The 20,698-nt window shown below is 36.6% G+C and overlaps 1 protein-coding gene across 3 annotated transcripts in view; it reads right to left on the bottom strand.

The window, feature by feature from the left end:
• The window catches only part of CHD7 (chromodomain helicase DNA binding protein 7), a 187,941-nt gene that overhangs the window by 37,882 nt on the left and 129,361 nt on the right, over window positions 1–20,698 (bottom strand). For all 3 annotated transcript variants that reach the window (XM_075063037.1, XM_075063039.1, XM_075063038.1), the window contains 9 exons: window positions 19,283–19,418; window positions 14,447–14,584; window positions 13,233–13,298; window positions 7,649–7,704; window positions 5,555–5,669; window positions 2,643–2,726; window positions 1,272–1,409; window positions 1,054–1,175; window positions 314–557 (listed from right to left, as the gene is read on the bottom strand). In XM_075063037.1, the coding sequence (XP_074919138.1) occupies window positions 314–557; window positions 1,054–1,175; window positions 1,272–1,409; window positions 2,643–2,726; window positions 5,555–5,669; window positions 7,649–7,704; window positions 13,233–13,298; window positions 14,447–14,584; window positions 19,283–19,418 (1,099 nt within the window). The remainder of the gene's footprint in view (window positions 1–313; window positions 558–1,053; window positions 1,176–1,271; window positions 1,410–2,642; window positions 2,727–5,554; window positions 5,670–7,648; window positions 7,705–13,232; window positions 13,299–14,446; window positions 14,585–19,282; window positions 19,419–20,698) is intronic.

The raw sequence follows: 20,698 nt of genomic DNA, 5'->3' as shown, positions 1-20,698 counted from the left end.
CAGTGTTAACTGCATAAACATTGCTTTTTTGGGGGGGAGGGGGGGTATTGGGGTTAAAACCTAAAATTAGAAGCCCTAACTACTCACTTTCCGATATTCTCCTTCATGCACAATGGCTTATCATCAAGATTGTAGTGATCTCAAGAAATATTTGTGCAATTTATGAAAGCTGATAATATAGAAATTTCCATTAAGCGGAATTCTACCTTAGCAGTATTAGAAATTGATGTTCAAAGCACATGAAACTCAACCCACTATAGCCTCATTACTTGATTTTTTTAAATTACAGTTTTACAAAATTCCAAAAAAGTACCTGTGGATCTTTGAAGTACATTTCATACAACTGAATGGTCCGCCGGCTGGCTTGACTCCCATGATACACAACCACATTCAACTCTGTCCAGGTGCGGAACTCCCTTTCCCAGTTAGGAATTGTGGACAGTGGAGCAATGACCAAGAAAGGACCGTGGATTCCTTTCAAATAGATCTCATAGAGAAATGTAATAGACTGGATAGTTTTTCCCAACCCCATTTCATCTGCTAAAATGCAGTTTCGTCTGAAAAATAATATAAATGGCTCTATTATGACTCTATTCTGAATATGGCATTTACAAAACAAAAACATCTGTAAAGCTAAAAGCTGCAAGATCAGATATATAAATTAATAGATTAGTATGGATTTAAACAGGACAAAACACTCTCAAAAAGTTTTAAATAAATATATTAGCAGGTGTTGCAACAGGATCATTATATTTCTCATTATACAGTTCTCAAGTATAGGCGTGTGCGTATATATATGTTTGTCACATAATAAAGACATGTCTATTATGCAACATGATGTTTTTATATATATAAGATAAAACTATACAATATATTATCTATAATAATAAAAACTATTAACTTTATGTAATCCACGTAATAACAATAGTTAACAATTTTGAAGTCTTACTTTTAAAAGACAATAAAAAACATTTAAAATATTAACATATTAGATTTGAAGTATAAAATCTGCTCTAAAGCAGCAGTTCTACAATAAAAAGTTACTTTACGCACGTGTTGTACCAGTTGAAAAGAAGCCAGTTTACTCCCTCTAACTGGTATTCCCTGAGTTTGTTATTGTTTTTATACTCCCTGGAATTCTCCGATTTCTTCCAGTCATCGGCAGGAGGTCGCTCCTGTTTCAAATACAGCAAATCCCATTAGTGGTTTCTGAAAGACCACATTACTTAGCTATTTTCAAATAAAATCCTCTATACAGAGCCAATTCTTACCACACGCTCCATTTGTGGCTCCCTAGACATCAGTTTCTCAAATTCTTCAATCTTAGCTTGGTCTATGTCTTGCTTCAGCTCCCATGTGCTGTCTTCATAAGGAAGTGAACACCACTTCACCAGATAATGAGTAACAGGCTTTGTTTTTGATCAATAGTTAAAGAAAGGATAAAATTAGATTCAAATGTAAAACAATACAACAAACTTTTCTATATGACATGTAACTAATTAAAGGAAAGCTGCAGTGTAACATGAAAGATATTCTAGACACTACATACAATGAAAAAGAATTAACAGATTTTTTTTAAAAATGTCTTTAAAACAGCCAGAAGTATAATCTAACAGCAGGCTGTCCTGTTGTAAACCTGATGATTTAAGATAAAAATAAAGGGAATGCAGTTGACCACCAAGATGAGTGGCAAAGCTAAATTTTGTAATTTTTAATTCCTAAAATTAAACAAAGTTTAGAATAAATGAAAAAAAAACTTTGCTTTACAATTATGATGGTCCCCAGTCTTTGCCACACATTCATATGGTGAGCTGCATTTGTCTTGTCCACGTATCATCACAAACTTTGCAGTAGGAAATCCAGAATCACTGAAACAGCAACTGTCAAGGGGAGACATCACTATTCATTGATGCAATGATAACAAACCAGAAATAGGTATTATTAAAGCCTTTTCTGCTCTCAAGAACAGGATGACTCACTGGAGTTCTCCTGGAAGTCAACCATGCAAGTGATCCTGCTCAGGGGATGGGGTCATAAATGATGAGCTGACAATTCAGGTTCTTGTGTAATGATGATTAGAGAGGATTAACAAAGTGCCTGGCTCCTTTGGTGATGGTGAATTAGAAATTCAGATTAGATATGGTTTAATAACTATTTAGCTGTACGTTTAACCTCTATAAATGTCCAGTACACTCTCTTTTAAAAAAAGTTAGCAATTACCATGAGAGCTTTATTTTACAAAAATAGCTACATTATTAAACTACATGTTTTTTCTACTTTAGACATATCCAGAGGGCAATAGCTTAGTAATAGTTCAAAATGCTACATACGTTTCCTAAAGAGCAAAATGCTAAAAACTAGACATCTTGTCATGTTCTGATCAGGTGTACTGGAAACCAGGCTTTTTAACATTTGAAATGTACTGTTGAATATCCAAAAACAATTCACTAAAGAGGTGTAGAATATTAGGTCTATGAACTTTACTGCAGCAGTATGTGTATACATATACATATCCCTGTCATAATGCTTTCTATCTTCACTTCTATAGGATGAAATAAGTCATCAAAAACCTACTGAAGTTTCTAATATTTATATAGGCAGCTGTACAAATGGCTGAAGATTGTACCGACAGTTTTCTTTACCTCTCCATTATCATCTGTGCTACGTGAAAAATCCATTATTCTATCAACTTCCACATAGTCTGGATTAAAAAGCTCATCATCAATCTGTTGAAAGACAGCAGGCAAAAAAACCAAAACAAAACAAACTGTTAGCTTGTCCTTGGAGCAAAAATTATACTTTTCACCAGGTAACAATATTTTGGGTTATGGCAACATAAAATTTATATTTGGCAACCTTCAGTATGTTAATTGAAATGCCACAATTCAGCAAGACCATTCCCCATGAGGAAATCAGACTTCTCAGACTTTGTTAACTGGGGCTCTTAATTACTGTGTGAAACCTTTTACTGTGAGAGAATGTTTAAGAATATTCTAAATGAAGTGTGAAATTACAATTCACTAATGAGCAATCGAAAAGGCTTATGGCATGCAATGCATTTAGCATTCTTGAAAACTACAGCTTGCAATAAAGAAATGAGAGCCGGGTACACTAAGTGGCATTAGATTACCATAACTACAGGAGTTGTCAGACTGCTTTATAAGCAAGATTCAGAGAATCTTATTCCAAAAAAAGGAAAGCAAACTAAACATACTCCGCTTCCTGAAGTTTATAATTTGTAACCTCCCTCTTCTACCCCAAGTTCTTTACTCAGTGATGTATGCACAGAAATGCTCTTTCATTCTTTTGCTTTGTACTCAACTACTTTGATGGCTGTGTGTGGTGAGGAGAAAGGTAAGGAAGAGTTGTAAGAAGGTATACAGTTTAATATTTTGACAGCTTACTCAAATAAAAAACATCTACAAGCACTTGTTAAACAGAAATAGTACACTCGAAAATATAAAAATAGTAAAAAAGTGAAATATGTGGCCTGGTCACCTGTTACATCAGTGGTCCCCAACCCGGTGCCTGCAGGCACCATGGCACCCACAGGGGCATTTATGTGCGCCCACCTAGTGCCCAGCAGGGGAGAGAAGCTGGGGCCCCACACCGGCCAGGGACAGAGAATTCCGGGGCTGCAGGCTGTGGGCGCTGGCGTTCTCTGTCCCTGGCAGGTGCGGGGCTATGGTTTCTCTCCGTCTTCTCTGGGGCTGCAGGTGCCGGTGTTCTCTGTCCCCCGCAGGCACCAGGCTGCAGCTTCCCCCCGGCTTTGAAGCCGGAGAGAAGCTGCGGCCCCGCCCCTGCCGGAGACAGAGAACTCCAGGGCTGCAGGTGCCAGTGTTCTCTGTCCCTGGCAGGCTCAGGGCTGCGACTTAAGCTGGAGAGAAGCTGGGGCCCTGCGCCTGCCAGGGACAGAGAACACCGGGATTGCAGGCTTCATTCTATGTTAAAGAAAGAATAAATATATTTGGACCAGCAGTTCAACAATGTTTTATGTTTTTAAACTAAATCAAATGAAAACTGTTTATGATATTTATTTTGTAAAAATTCCTTAATTTTTCTTACAGGTAGATACAAAAGAGCAAATTCACATGGTAAGGTGAAAGAGTAATTGAGGAATAATTTAATTAATACCTTTTACATGTAAAATTACCCTTTTTATCTTATAGATTCATATATTATATAATATTAAATATGATGTTTTTCATATTATTTAATGTACAAATACAAAATACGCCTTGAAAATTGTTGGCTCCTGCCACACTCTTCTGAAAACGTGAATGTGCTACTGGCCACAAAAAGGTTGGGGATCACTGGGTTACATAAATTTCACAATGTTGTGTCATTAACCAATTTTTCTAGAGTGCATCTAAGACACATTTTAGCAAATATATCAAATATTGGGGTTCTTTTGAGATAGTCATTTAATCTGAATGTTCCTTAGTCATTAGAATAACCTGATACAGCTGTCCTCCCACTTTCTAATTAATTCAAAGGCATCTTTAAGATGTTTTGACCCATGGCTCAGACATTTTGTACCTACTTGTAAAAGCACAGAATGTGGAAAATAGAATTCTGGTAAAATTTACACAAATCTCTCTGCTAACTGTATTTGGTCAGAAACCAACAGTGATTTTTTAATAGAAGTTTCCAATTTCCTATTGGCCTTGCTTAGCCTGAAGTACTCTATTAAATAAAAATTCATAAAAAAAGATCAGGGCACTAAACCCTTTATTTCAAATTACTAAATTTTGCTGAAAGGTAAGGTTTCACAAGAATTGGCAAACCAGAAAAGCTGCCCCTTTATTGGCAAAACCTCTGCTATAGTACTGCTTGTGGCTCTAAGTGAAATTAAATTGGTGATCAAAAGCTCAGAGTCCCTAGTGGGCAGTAGTTCAAATCACAAAAAATTGCCATGCATTTTTCTGGCATAACTGGCTGCTCAGGGGAGAGCTCTGGTACCGATTCTGCAGGAGACTCAGTCTTTTCAGTGACTATGGATAGCTGAGTAGGCCTTACATTATTGTCAAAGTCTGAATGTTAAGATCAACAATCTGCTAATGACTATTTACTTACAACCCATATGGCTAAGCTAAAAAACCTGTTTAAATTTAAGAGAACCCTTCCATACCTGCATGTCATCTTAAAATTTTAAACAGACCTTTGTCTCCAATTCTCTTCTTCAGGATAGAGATGCTACGAGTCAGGATGATATCACAATCATTTCCACATTAAATTGTGGTGGGATTAAGTTCTCTTAGAACAAATAAGCAACAGGAAGACCAAGTAACTTCCTGTTTATAAAAGTGAGCAATTAACCATTTACCAGTAAGAAACAGCAATAAACTATGAACGGAAACTGTGTAACTTTATGTAACTGAATTCAAAAGCCTCTGAATTTAGCTTAAGAATATTTTTTACATTGTGATGAAAGCTAATTTTATATCAACAAGATGTTCAAAATCTTATCTACATATAAGGGATTAAGCATTTATGAGAATATCTTTTTTTTAAAAAAAAAGTCTAACTGAAATAGTTATGAAAACAGTCATACCTCTGAGAGGAATTTGTTCTGACCCTGCTTTGCCTTAAACCGCTTAACCTTTTGCTGAATTCTCTTGTCTTTGTCCAACTGTTCTACAGATGCCCACTGACAATGAAGGTAAGAGCTAGAAGACAGAAGAAAGAAAAACTTCTTCAGAGCAATCCCAGCCCAAATGTTTCCACTGCATACTATTATTTGCTTCCCTGCATCTATTCCTTTCTCTGATTTCCCCCCAAACTTTTACTGGCAACTGAACAGAGTAGCACCATGTTATCTGGAATACCAGATACTATCTTTCATTTAACTAATCACCTTTACTGGCAGCAACTGTACTTACTATCTAATAAAGGTACTGGTCAGAATCATCAGTATGGCTCATATATACATACACTTCTGGCCTTTGGCTTAGAGTGCTCAAGATAAATTTTATTGGGAGCATTCAGAATACGTAACAAGACAAAAATGTACACTCTATAAACTTCATTACTTATTAATTCAAAAGTATAGTGGGATTAAAACTCATTGAAAAGGTCTAAAAATACCTTTAAATCCATTGTGTTACATAGTGCTTATCTCTAATGTAAGAGCTGTAATTAGAGGCCCTGTGCAAGCCAATTAGCACTACAAGACAATTTTAATCATACTTTTGGGAATATTCCATAATCAATAGCTTAAGCCTTAACACATTTTCTTAAAGATTAAACGTTCCATCATCATAAACCTGCAATTAAAATTGGTTTTATTTTAAAATTTTGTTTTTAAGTAATAAAAAGTTCAATATCAAGTTATACAATTACTATACATAACACATAAGCACTGGTCACGTGTGGTTAACACTACAATAAGAATTACAAATAGAATGAAACAAAACAAACAGGATTTAAGCTATTAATCATCTCAGATCAATGTGAAACAAAGAACAATAAACCTGGGTAGTTTAGCTGCTTATATTTGATAATCAGTATAGTAAAAGCAGGGCGGGTGCAAGGATGTTTCAGGTCCTAGGCGCCCCCCACTCCTCCCCAAAGCAGCTCTCCACCCCCCACCCTAAGGCGCCTCCCTATGGCAGCTCCCCTCTGCTCTGCCTCCTCCCCAAGCATCCCGTCGCCACTCCACTTCTCCCGTCTCCCAGGCTTGCGGCGCCAATCAGCTGTTTGGCACCACAAGCCTGGGAGGGAGAGAAACAAAGCGGGGCGGCGTGCTCAGGGGAGGAGGCGGTGCAGAGGTGAGCTGGGGAGGGGAGCGGTTCCCCTGCGTGCAGCGCCCCCCCCTTACTTGCTGCAGGCAGCCCTCCCCGCGCCTCCCTGCCCCAGGTCCCTCCGCCTAAATACCAACGACGACTGGGGCGGCCGAAGAGCCAGCCACCGCAGTCGCCACCGAAGGACCCGAAATGCTGCCCCCCCAAATGCTAGCTCTAGTTAAAAGGAAGTCAACCTGCAATTAACTGGAAATGAAAGTGAATTTCTATCATATGCTGAAATTTATTTTACCATTTTAATATACTGTTTCTCAATTCAGCCCCTACTCTTTCTCCCTTCCCTAAAAAGGAAAAAGCACTAGAGTTCAGAGTCAAATGTGATACAACATGTTTCCATTGCTAATATTGGAGATTCCAGGAAAATTTAGCTGCCATTATGAAACTGTTGGAAATAAAATTCTATTTAGCAGTCTAATAAAATGTCAGACATTTTGTTGAACACTTACTTTTTTGGGGGAAGGAATGTAAAGGTTAATAATTTACAAAAAGGTCATCAAAATAAAGAAATTAAGGCTCCAATGCTGCAGTCAAATCTATGGAGGCCTAGGCGCCTGTCTGCATGGATCTACCTGTAGAATCAGTGCCTTATCGAGCAAAAATCAAAGCCAGTTTGACCTTGCTCTTAAAATGGTTTCATTTTAGAGAAAAAACTTAAATCATACAGCTAAGAATGTATTCAGTCACCAAATCTAGCACCATGCCAATGCCAAAATGCCTTTTATTATTCGTTGTTTAAGGTGAGATGTTAATAGTGTGTCACTTTCTAAATATAATTTTGAACAAAATATTCGGAATCTGCTGATATTTTTAAGGCAAAAGGTAACAAAAGTTACAAGCTTACTTACAAATTTTTGTACTTTACATAGAATTCCTCTGTTTCCACTTCCTCTCCATTCTCCATCTGTAACAAAATAAGATTTCAACTGTGTGTTGAACTACTAAATATCTCAATAGTTTTAATCATTCCCTCCAACTAAAGTACAGTACATTGTTGAAAGGTATTACTGATTAAAGTTTCAGAAGAGCGCGTGCGTGTGTGTGTGTGAGAGAGAGAGAGAGAGAGAATGTAGAAAGGGAAATGGAGAAAAGGATATGGGTAAGAAGTTTCCTCCATCAGTTTACTCAAGCACATATTACATTGCTTACTACAACTTCCAAGACATGAATCATTTTAACTCCTCCCTAACCACATGCAGCTTCATTCACAACAACCTCACCCCAAATCTGGCTTTCTGCCAAACCCACAGTGTTAAATAGAAGCCAAGCGTACCATTTTCTCAGGCAGCAGCCAATTAGCAACTGCACTCCTGAATACCATATGTATTATTTTTGGCCGGATCACGGCAACTTTACATTGTGGGTTTTGTAACATTTTAAAATAGACTTTTAACGGAGGTTTATGCCTCCATATAGTTAATAACACTAAACAAGAAGCCATATAAAACTAAGCCTTGTACTTCTGCTATAATTTTAGTGCATCACTCTTCATGGATTTAGTTTTACTCAATGGTACAATTAAATTCACTCAGGCAAGATGTCTCACGTACAGAGCAGCCAAATTAAATTAACACCAAAATATTACATTTAAGCAAGGTTGAATTTGTGATAGAAACCAGCAAAGCCAAGGGCATTCAGTGTTAAGGGCTGAGACTGTGCTTAACTCATCCCTGGTGCCAGAGTATGGGGGAGCATATGGCATGTAATTCAACAAAGTCTTATTCCTGAACTCTGCTATAGGACAAATTAAGGACAAATTTGAGGACCACCTCAAATTTAGGATTTTGTTTATTTTATAACATTAAGTTAAACAGTTGTTGTGTTAATATGCTTTGGAACTGTTACTGTCTATTATATAATAACAATTTTCAAAACTGACAGCACACATAAGCAGGGTCAGTTCTTGGGGTTCTGTTACTTACATTCCCTCCTATGCCTTGAATCCTCATCTCCAAATATTCCATCCCTATCCTTAAACCCCCCATTACAGATGGAGAAAGGATGTGATGTCCTGAGACAAAGACTACTTATCTGCCAGTATTAAAAATATTTTGCTCACTAGATATTCTATTCATTCATTCCACTGCTATTGACGGTAGCAATAGCTGCTCTCAAGCTCTGTTCTAGCATATCTGTGTTTCTATGCTTTGCTTCACCAAGTACTCCCTCTCTTAATATACCAGGGAGAAACTAACACCATCCTATACCATGCTCCCTTCGCCCCCTTCCCAGGAAAGGAAGTAACACTACCCTCCACCGAGATCTCCATACAGAGTTACAACAGGGGAGAGAAGGAAAGGTGTTCTTTATATCCATCTCCAGTTTCTCCCAGCTCCTATGTAAAAAGAGATGAACAATTCCCAGTTCTAATTCTGCAGGAGTAGGTTGTGCAGCCGCTCTACGAAGACACCTCCAAAAGAGGGAGTTTGAACTCTGCCAAGGCTTTCCCACTCAAGACAACTAATGGTATATGGAGATTCCTGAATTGTATATTTGTATTTGGAGGAACTAACATAACAGAAGTACAAATTCCAACTCAGAGTATTTTAGTAACCTGAATCTTGTCAGCATCTCTATGTGATACCAACCATTTAGGAAAGTAGCTCCTAGTAAAAATAAAATAAAATAAAATAAAATAAAATAAAATAAATAATCAGATATAAATATCCTGGTGATCATTTTAGAACTTGTACTTTATTACACTATAGCCTAATCTCTCTATTTTCATTTTTAAATTGAAAAATTTAAATGCCAATACCATCTGAAAACTGATTGATGTGTATAACATCCACATAACTTTAAAGTTAGCAAACATTTTTGTTTATTAATTTAGCATACTTCTGCTAGGGTTTAGCCTTATGAAAATGTCTCCACTCAGTTGATAAATTAACAACACAACAATTTACACTGAAAATGCTGACAGACTCTGTACCATTGCAGTACCAGACTGTGTTACTATATGACCTAATAGATACTGAACTTATTTTGTGTGCAATAAATACACTTCTTTTCGTCTAACTGTATGCGTCTAAGTCACTCTTTAAAGTAAATATTTTGGAAACAAAACTCTTCTTGAAAAAACATAGAATCATGGAATATCAGGGTTAGAAGGGCCCACAGGAGGTCATCTAGTCCAACCCCTTGCTCTATCTCTGCCCCCCAATTTAGAAGTAAGTTTTGGCTAACACATTTACAGTAACCAAAAAGTAATAATCTTTTACAAAGTCCAAGAACTAATCTACTTGTTCTCTGTACATCTAGAAACCCTAAGGTTGACAATACATTAATGCAGTACAAGTTATGAAAAGCAGCTTAAGAATATTATATAACTGAAGTCTAAAATATTCAGTCATGAACTTTGTTGTGACTCAATAAAAATAGACTGATGTCAGACTAAGTAAAATGTTTGTGTGTTTCTCAGATACCGATGAAGGAGTCCTAAGATGGTATGCATCGTGTTTGGGCAACCATGGATACGCTAAGTAGGACTGATTAGAGCTGGCTGAAACATTTTTCCAGAAATATACTGTTTCACTCAAGCTGAAACATTTCACAGAGATGTATCTGTTTCCATGAAACTTTTGTCAGGACAGTGTTTAGGTCTGCTGAAGGAAGGAGACAAGGGAAAGGCGAGGACAGAGACTATAGCCGACTGATAAGGGTGCCTGGGATGTGGTAGAACCAGGTTCAAGTCCCTGCTCTGCAGTGCTAAGGGATAAAAAAATTCTTCTAAAAATGCTGTGAAACAGAGGTGTCATCCTCCAGTTTGCTCTAGCACTGATCATATTCAGGTCTGAAACTAACAGGCAACTTATAAGCTTGTTTATAAGCTTAACAGAGGATTGAATGATAATGAGGACTGAACTACATTCACAGTCCAGCAGTGAACCATATCACCCCCTCCTCCAGGAGAATGTTATAGCACACATTATTGAGGCAGCATGGATAAGCTTGCATTGTCACTGCCTGTACTTTACCTACTCTGTGGCAGTATTTGCAGATAGTTATTGAGACTACTGAGACTAAAGAAGACTGAGTAAATTCAGAAACAGTTGAAAGTTAGATGAATGGTTAGCACAAGGGACGATGAAAATAACTATTGACAAATGCAAAGTAATACACATTAGAAAGAATAATTTCAACTATTGATACACATCACAGAATTCTAAACTATCCAGTTCAGAAAAAGATTTGAGCATTGGCAGCTGGGTGAAAACATCTGCTCAGCATGCACTATTAGGCATATTTTCAGTATATTCTTTCTATAAATCAATTGTATGCCTTCAGTTCTAGTCAACTCATCTCAAAGAAGATATAGCAGAAATAGGAGGCTGTGGTCACAAAATGAGTGACAAAATAATTACAGAGATGGAACAGCTTCCATATGAAAATACACTGAAGTGACTGGGACTGTTAATTCAGAGAGAGGACATGACAGAGGTATCAAAACAGTACATTGGCTATCTAGCTAAATTGGCACTATTTACCCCCTTATAATAAAGGCAAGGGAACATTTAATAAAACTAAACGACAGAAAATTTAAAACTGATAAAATATTTTATTTATTTTAATGTTTATATAATGAAATGGTTTATATTTTGTTTTCTATACATTTAAATAAAATGAATTTTAAGTCCAATATTTTAGGCTTTTTACACAGAAATATTTTGCATCTAGCAATTCTAAAACCAGACCCAGGATATTTTGGTGGAAACCAGTAAAACTCAATGACAAGAAGGCTGCCCAAAAACAGCCTCATTATCTAATATACTCCTTTTCTAGGACAAAATCTTTTGTTGCACCCCAATTCGCTGAAAGGTTTCCCAGTGAAGCCTTTTCTAAAGTTTATTTTGTGTACTGGTCCTGATCACAGCTATTTTATTTTGATTACTAATTTAGCAACCATGGTTTTGATTATATCAGTAATAGTGCAAAAGAGATTTAATCAATACACAGTTGGGTACTTTAGATGTTAACATTTAACATCCTCAAACATTTTTTGTATAGAGAGTAGGGTGAGATGGAGAAGAAGAGAGAGAGAGGATAGATACCCCTCAAACCTGCAAATGCAATCCATAAAAAACATTAAAGGAAGAGCTCAAAATAGAGCTTGCCTCCAGCCGAGCTTGCAATCAAAGACATGCAGGCAGCATACCAACCACTTCCCACAAACTGCAGCAAAATACACACTCCCCATGGGTAATCACACCTTTGCTTGCAGGGACGAGGTAGAAGAGAAGAATAATTGGTGACAAACTGCCTTCAGTGTAAAAACATTTATGAAGAGACCAGATTCTCCACTGTTGTCTAGAGGACCATCAGGACAACTAATTACTGAGTTTAAGATTACAATTAAGTCTACCTGAAAAAATAAGCCTGTGGGTTGAAATACAAAACATAGTTCTGAACTATAATAAAGTTAGAAGAATTATACTGTGATGACTGAAAGGCCAGGTCATCAAAAACAGTCATGACACGCCATGAATTTAGATTTATAAAGCACCTAAAAGTACTAGTGCAACCAGGAGTAAGGTTCAAAAGTTAAAAAGCCCTACAAAACCCCCAAAAGAATTGAGGAAAAGTTTTTTCCTCTCCTTTTGGAAAACACTCTCCTAGGACATGTGAAAGTCTTTTTATTTAATCATGATGAACTTGAACATATTTAGGTGAATCATAGAAGTTGAATTTCACACAAAAGCTACAGCATAAACAATAAGTAAGCTATTGAGAATGTCTTGTAGGATTTAATAACGTTTAGACCTTCAGTAAATGACCACCCTCTTTGCATTTCCCACAGAGTAAGGAAATCCAATAGTTTGGAATTAGCATGTTATTTTGCTGTTCAGGTCAGCCAAGCTCTATTGAGGAACTCCTGTTCCTACATTCAGCAAAATGATTGCACAACAGACATTTTGGACAGGGGATTGGAGGAGAACCATGTTAACCGTTCCACGACCTCAAACTTCAGTATTTAACATATTTCTGCAGATGGCCAGATATGATCCTCTTGATCACATGTTGATTCCGTTAACTGCATGGGGATGTCCATTGTGAGAAGATTTGAAATGAAAAAAAGCCTGCCCACGATTTAACCACAAATGCAAAAAATTAAAAATTTAAGTTTCAGGAGAAGGATATCTCCCACTACACGTCCAAAGCAGTAAATGGTACTGCAGTGTAAGTTCTGATAAAGTGAATGCATTTGCAAAAACTAAAAATTGTCATTTGTACATGCACAGAAAAAAAATTGGAAGGTCGACCACAGACATTTTCTTGTGTGCACACACATACTTAAAAAGCCTATATAATGGAACTTTTAAGGAGCCCTCTTCCTTCGCTAAAGCAGCTGTTTAATTGGAAATATTTAAATTTTGAAAATGAAGAACTAAATTGGGTATGGGCATCTTTTGTTTATTAAAAAATAATAATTACCTGTTTCTTGACTGAACGACTACTCATGATTTTTTCTACTACTGGACCTTCAGCATCAGCTGATTCCTGCAAAATGAATGTTGCACAATAGTTACAGAAGTAAGCAGAGTATTTTTGTTCTTTAGAAACTTTCTTCAGGAAGACCTCCTTTAATAATTTATCATAATCTGAGTTTAGTTGCAGGAGAATTTTTTTCTGGTGCAAGGACTGTAGAACTCAATTACATTTAATGCTTTATTAAATCTGGTGGAAATTACATTTTAAATAAATATTTTTAATACAATAGGAGGCTGACTAAATTCTTGGTTGACATTCAGTGGTGGGAATCACGCCAGCAGAAAGGCTAATCAGTGACACACTGCATGTGCTAGAGACATGTGCGTGTTTTCTTGTTGTGTAATTACGTGGCCAGCTACTTCTCCCATAAAGCTGAACACCCGCTTTGCTGCCTAGATTCCCAAAATCTCAGTTGGCAATGAACAGTAACAGTGCCCATGTGACAGCTGTCAAAAATACGTTTGTTCCCACTGTTAAAGCTGCAGGTAAACATACCCATGCCTCTTCTGTTAGGGGTATTTATAGGAGATCACATATGACATTTCACAAAGCTTAACATAGCACAAAGTGCCAAATGAAGTACCAAAAAGTATATATACATTCACCAATGGCATGTCGGTTAGTTAAGCGAACTAGTGATATGAAAAGAGCACTACAAAACAATAAGATTGTTATAGTCATTTGTGCATTATTACCCCTCATTTTATTCAAACTATTTTATCCATCATTTACATTGCACAGAGAATAAAGTGTACCCTGCTGGGTACTACAAGGCAGTAATTTCATAAAGGGGTTCTTATGGTGCCTAGCAGCAGGAGACAAGCTTGAGTGGTTTATTAAAGTCATAGAAGCCAGACCACTGAATTCACAGAAGTAAATTCAGTCTCCTTGATGTCTAGTTTTAGGCTTCTCCTTAGCAAAGACCGTTATATTTCACCCAACTGTGTCAAATTACATTATTGTAGGCTTGTAAAAAACAAAACACAAAAAAAACTCAAGCCGTGAATGAATATAGCCTTTAAGAACCTTAACAACTAATTTCTTTTGCCAACCTGAGATGAAAATCCCTTGGTAAAGAGGCAAACACTTAAAATTTTAAATACTTAGGATGCTGTTATAACATTTCCAGTCCATCCATGTTTGGAATATGAACTGACCTGTAGCTCTGACTGAGATGCATTTGAAGGGGAGTCTCTTCCCGCAGCATCTGCATCATCAGCCTCCTCATCTGAAATCTTGAACTCCAGGTCTTCTGTGTAACGTTTTCTCTTAACCTGCCTGCTGGATCGTCTCTTCTAAAAAGAGATCATTGATATTCTTTGTAAGAAACAAAAAAGTGGGGTACAGAATAAACAGAAAAAAGCATCTTTACAGTTTTCATACACTACTACTTTTTAAAAATCAATTACAGCATTCTGGTAGTGATAGTAAAATTAAAGTGGCAGTTTCATTGGAAATTTTTTAGTTGCTTGTAATTTTTGCAAAAAAGTTTAGACGAATTCCTCATGCTTCTTTCTGAAGTGGAAGGATGCTTTATTTTATTTCTATTTTAATATTTAGCCATTTATAGAACTCATAAGCAAAAAGGGTGAATTTTCCTTAGTTTTGTTTTCAGAGTTGGTATATATGTAGTCATGAATGAAGACAGTTGCACTCACTGATGATCTCATCTTCCTTATTTCATTGTGAGCTGAGGACCTATACACTTCGCAGAATTAAGCCCCTTGTTTAAAGGTTTAAAAAAAAATCTCCAAATTTGAAAATAGAGGCTAGCAAAAGTGTACTACAATATTTTTCTTAACTCCAGATTCTGTACGGAAGTTTTACTCTAGTTATTCATGCTTTTAGGATTTCCAGGGAGAGCTGGTAAAAAAAAAAATAATAATAATATGTATTTAGGTTGTTTCACAACTGTTTATAAAAGATTCTTGAGAATCTCCAACATCTCCACTGTTACAGCTCGACAACGCCCTGGGGCTAGATATGCTTTCTGCTTGTCCCATGAAATTCTATTCTGGTTTTGCTGGATACACAAACTGAAAAAAAGTTCACTATTTCCCTTTTCTCACTTCCCATAGGCAGTGTGTGAGTCTTTTGTTTGTGGAGGCTAAGCCCAGGAGTGCCAGTAGCTCCCTAGAAGTTGGGGGGGGGGGGGGGGGGGGGGCAGAGAGAGAGAGAACACCAGCATTTAGACTGTTGCCAAGCCCCTGCCCCACCCCTCCTCCTGAGGCCCCGCCCACACTCCACCCTCCCCTGTGGCCATCCTTGCGGCCTCTTCTGCTCACACTCCACCTCTTCCAACGCCCCATCCGCTGCTCACTCCTCTCTGGACCCCGGCTCAGAATGGGGCAGGAGAGCATGACCTTCCACTTTTTCTTCCTTAAAGGTGCAGTAGGAGGAGGGGAGGGGCCAAGCTGAGGCCAGGGCCACCATCCGGGCACTGGTGCCTCCATCCCACACTTTTAGGGAGCTTCCAGTACTCCTGCTCCCAGGGTGCAAAGGGGGCAGGTCTCCAAAGGAAGGTGAGCTGCATCCAGCATCTGCCCCCTGCATGACCAGCCTTTTTTTTTTTTTTTTTATTTTGAGAAGGCTTAACCTCCCCCAGCCTCTTATACGTGCTGCCCATGAAGACAATTGTGGATCTGAGATTTAAGTTTTGAGTGTTTGACTTTGCAACCTAAATAATATGCTTACATTAAAACAAGTTAATTCAAATATATGTCTGAGGAGAAAAGAGATAGAGATGATAAGAAGTATCCTATAAATGCACATCTACTGCAAAATTTAAAATTTATTTTTTCTTCAACAATCACAAGTTAACCCCCATTTTTTGCAACAATCCTTCTCAACTTTTTCAACTAATCACTAGTGTGGCAAATTATACATTTCTAAAGCTAATATGATATTTTTGCAGTAGTTGTTCTAAACAAAGAGGTCATAGTACCTGGATTGTTAACATCTTAGATTCTTATTAATGACAACCTGAACATTTCAATTTACTCTTCAATATTTACACTAGTTACTTATCTCATTTTTCAGCTTGGTGATTGAAAAATCATATAAATTAGTTACAATTTTGTTTGTAGTAATTTTCATTTTATGGTTCGTAGTGCTATAATGTTCAGTATGCAAACACAAAGGGAATATTTATAAAAATAGCTGTTTCTATTGGACTATAATAAAACTATTAGAAATCTACCTTTTCACAATCCCTCAAACACCAATTCTCTCATTTCCTTCACACAATAAATACAAAGTTAAATGATAAAAAATTGAAGACTAAAGTTATGACTGTTCCAACTAACAAGCCACATAGCTTTCTATGTATGCCTCCCTCCCTTCTACCTGTCTCTTTCCTTTGTGTCATCTCATGAAACTAATTCAGATAATAAAGTTCTTTGGGGTAAAGACTGTGCTTTTACTTTGAAAAACACCATGCACACCTATAGTGCTCAATACAAATGTGTATGACTGGCTCAGTAGATGTATACATTTCAATCCATATTTATATATCTTTTGATCTGTATAGATGGAGCTAAAGATATTTACATCTGGATAGCCCTAAAAATATTTACATAGCTATATAAATATTTATATATAAAAATACTACCTTCTCCTAGGTTCTCTTACAAAATCTAAATTTTGGGTCAAGTCTGAGTTTACAGTATATCTTTAGGCAAGATATTGCAACTATACAATTACATCTTGGAAGAAAAAAGTTACAAGAGTTCCCCTTAAACTGCAATATAAAGGCAATAGGTGGATGTTTGAAAATATTTGCCACTACTTCTGGTGCCAAAATCTCTTCTTGCATTTCCTTAATGAAAAGGATGCTGAACTATTAAGGATAATCCTGCATTTTATGTTTATTTACATGGTTAGCTTCCTGTTTTCTGTAATGTCCTCATGAGCCTTTTCAATTTTTCTGGATTCTTGTCTGAATCCACATGTGTATGTGTGCGCTTTCAATTCAACATTTTATTTATTGCTGGTTTGTAGGTAGCAAGATGGACAGAGTTTGAATACAAACTACAGATCTATATTTAATGTTCCATTGTGGTAATACTTACAGCTATGACATCATAACACACTATAATGTGACAGCACAGCAAAAATATTAAGACTATACTGTTTTCCTCTAATTAAGGAGGATTATGTAACAATAGATACAAATGTGTAGCTTTTCTTAAGTCTTACTGAGGATTCAGTACTAAGAATAAGAAACATTTTCTAGTTTTAGATTTTAACTTCATATTGTCTATAAATTAAACATGCATACACAAGTGCTGGAACTAGGGGAGCTGGGGGGTGCTGCTGCAGCCCTGGCTTGAAGTGGATTTCGTTATATACAAGGTTTACAATTTGGTTAAATAGCTCTCAGCACCCCCACTATTCAAATTGTTTCAGCATCCCCGTATGCACATGTAACTATTTGTATTACTCTCTATAGATTGGTGATAAGCTAATGCGAGTTCTTATTAACAAGCATGTGTACGAAGGAAAAAGGTAAAGTTTTTGCAGGAACATTAATTCTGAATGCTCTAATGTGTATAATTACGTCCTTCCTTAATCACATATAAATACAAAAAACAAGCATTTCAAAAATATAAAACTAAGAGCACAAATGAAAAATCTAATATTTAAGTGGTATCTTATTACCAAATGATGAAAAAATTAACTGTTTTACATTGTTTACAGAAAGAGATTTATATTTATACAGAAAGAGGGACAAAGTTCCTATGTCTTCCATCTAATCCAATCTGAGACAGTTTTAGTCCAATTAACACTCAAACTAAAAATACCAACACAATATTGTTTAAGTTGATTTGCACAAAACTGAACCCTCTTGTCAAACATGCGTCATTTACATCAGCAACATGCTGAATTCACCCATTAACTAGGCTAAAAGGAACACTGAACACAACTAAAAATGCATTCTTTAGATCGTCTTAATGTCATGCTGTTTGTATCTGCTCTTCTGTTCCAGAATGCATTATTCTGAGATGTCATAGCTACTAAGGAGTGAAAGAAAAAAAAGGGAATGGACTGAGGGAAACAGACACCTAGTGCTTTGGGTTGTTTCTATTTGTTTGCTTTTTGAACTAGTATACTGTAAAAGTTTGAGTTTTATTATAATAAATTCTATAACCTTTATTGAAAAACCGAATGAAAAGAAAGACTAATTGTGCCATGCACTAAAACGTCACCTCTTGCCAGCCTACTTTACAACATCCAGAAATGATACATTCTGTGGCATTGCTAGTCAGTAGAACATCTTTAACAGACTCACCAAAAAAAAACCAAAACAGTACATTTGTGACATATGTGCTGAACACCTATCTGTGTGGTTACCTGAGCAATATCTGAATACCTCCTCTAAACAAAATGCATGTTTTCATTTCCAGATTTTATTTAAAATAAGAATTCAACGATAACATGAGCAGAATACATCAGCAAATTCCTAACGGAATTTAGCACTCTTGACGTTTACAACTGACAGACCTACAGATGGAAGTCCTTTATTTATCCACAGGACAGGTATAGTACAAGCAGTAGCAATAACAGTTTCCCTACCCTGCTCTGTCATGCTTTATGCTTGACCTAAAAAGGGACCACCAAGAAGTAAATGCAAAAAACCAAATGATAGCTGGGCTGGACTACATCAAGACTTCGGGTAATACATCTACAGTAGAAAGATCAGTATCAGAATACAGTATAGTGACAGAGGGGAAAGAAAAACTCATTTGTATATATTCAGAGATGGCAAACCAGTAAAGCCAAATTACAAACAAGAGAGTTCTTTTAACATACTATTCGCCACTGGGATCTCCAATTCTTACCTTTCTTGATATACTGTTTCAGCCAACAAAGAAAATATTTTAAAAGCATCTCTCTAGTGGAGTCAGAGTTTATGTTTTTATACATACAAATATACATATATAGTTACCTTGTGCTAAATAATTACGTTTTGAATGTCAAAATAATGGTATTACCTGAACACCTGGGTCATCATCATCTTCATGAGGAGATGGTGGTGGTGTTTTCTCTAAATCCGAGTTTTCAGAACCTTCCTTTCCCTTGTTGACCTTTTTCTTCACTGCACTAGTTTCTGAGTCTGGTTTCTTGTTACTAAAACATAAATATCGTTGATTAGTGATTGAGTGAGAAAAATTTGAACAATAATGTACTATAATATGTTGAACTATGAAGACGTGTTCATCCCTAGTTATTTTATTACTCTAATCACTTTGCTTTATTTTCAGGAGCTAAACAAATCTTTAAAATATCACTTCCCTTTGACCTTTTTACAATGATGACATCTTACTTTCCCTTGCTAAGGTCAAGCTGCTGATGTGGCCTGCACTTAATGTTGGATGGACTGACTGGAATATTTGATAAGAGTCAAATGAGTGGCTAAAATGAAAACTTGACTTCCACTTCAATATCTTTGTGAATTCCAAATAGTAGTTGAGCTCCATGATAAATCTGAGGAAAAGTGAATGTTTGATCACTACGTGCATTTGTCTTAAAATACAAGTATGGAGAACAATCAGCTGAGCAGAGCCTTAGGAGGAATTTATCAAAATAGTGAACAGAATAAGCAAATCATCCTTTTTATTGTGTAGTTCCATGGTATTTACAAGGAAACTGAGGCAGGACAGTTTATTTCAAGTCTCAGGTCAGACATACCCAGTCAATTAGTACAACCATAATTTGTAGGTGTGGTCAGTTTGTGCAGCAGAGATTAATTACATTTCACTTCACCTGACCAGGTCTGTAATTGTCCACCGTAACCAAAATGATTTTTTTCCCTAATCTGCCTCTGTCCAAGTTCTCCAGTGCTTTTTACTGGGGAACGAGGAGAGAAGAGATGAACACCAACAGCTGAAGATTCATGAGAAAGGCTACATCAACACCACACTAATGTGATGGGGGAATTTTGTGTGCGTGCACATGCATGCATTTGTTCTTTTAAAACAGATTCAAGCTTCCAAGGAGCTGGATATTTTGTATAATCCTCTCCCTGTATTTAACACTGTCTGTGCATATAAACTTAATTTAAAGAAACAACATACCTGAGAAGGCATACCTCAAAATCTCCATCTCCCAATTAAATATTAGGGGATTTTGAACATTATATAGGTCAAATTCTTAAATGACACCAAAAAATGTAAGATTGAAGGGGGAAATTTTATGAGCAATTTAAAATGTCCTCAATTTTTGAAGTTTTAAGTAGATTTGTGTGTTCTGTATGTGTGTCCTTTTCCCCTCCACGTCTGTTGCAGGTTTGACAGATGATTGCTTTTAAAGAGTGGCTAACATTTATGCTGAAACATTTAAAAAAAACACATTTAATGTAGAATCATATGCTGAGTTTTAAGTGAAAAACTGAAATATGCAGACATCTC

This window comes from Chelonoidis abingdonii, chromosome 2, assembly GCF_003597395.2.
Source record: "Chelonoidis abingdonii isolate Lonesome George chromosome 2, CheloAbing_2.0, whole genome shotgun sequence".
In the NCBI taxonomy this organism is placed as follows: Eukaryota; Metazoa; Chordata; order Testudines; family Testudinidae; genus Chelonoidis; species Chelonoidis abingdonii.
Note: the sequence above shows the minus strand (reverse complement) of the source record. Positions and strands in the feature narration are given on the sequence as shown.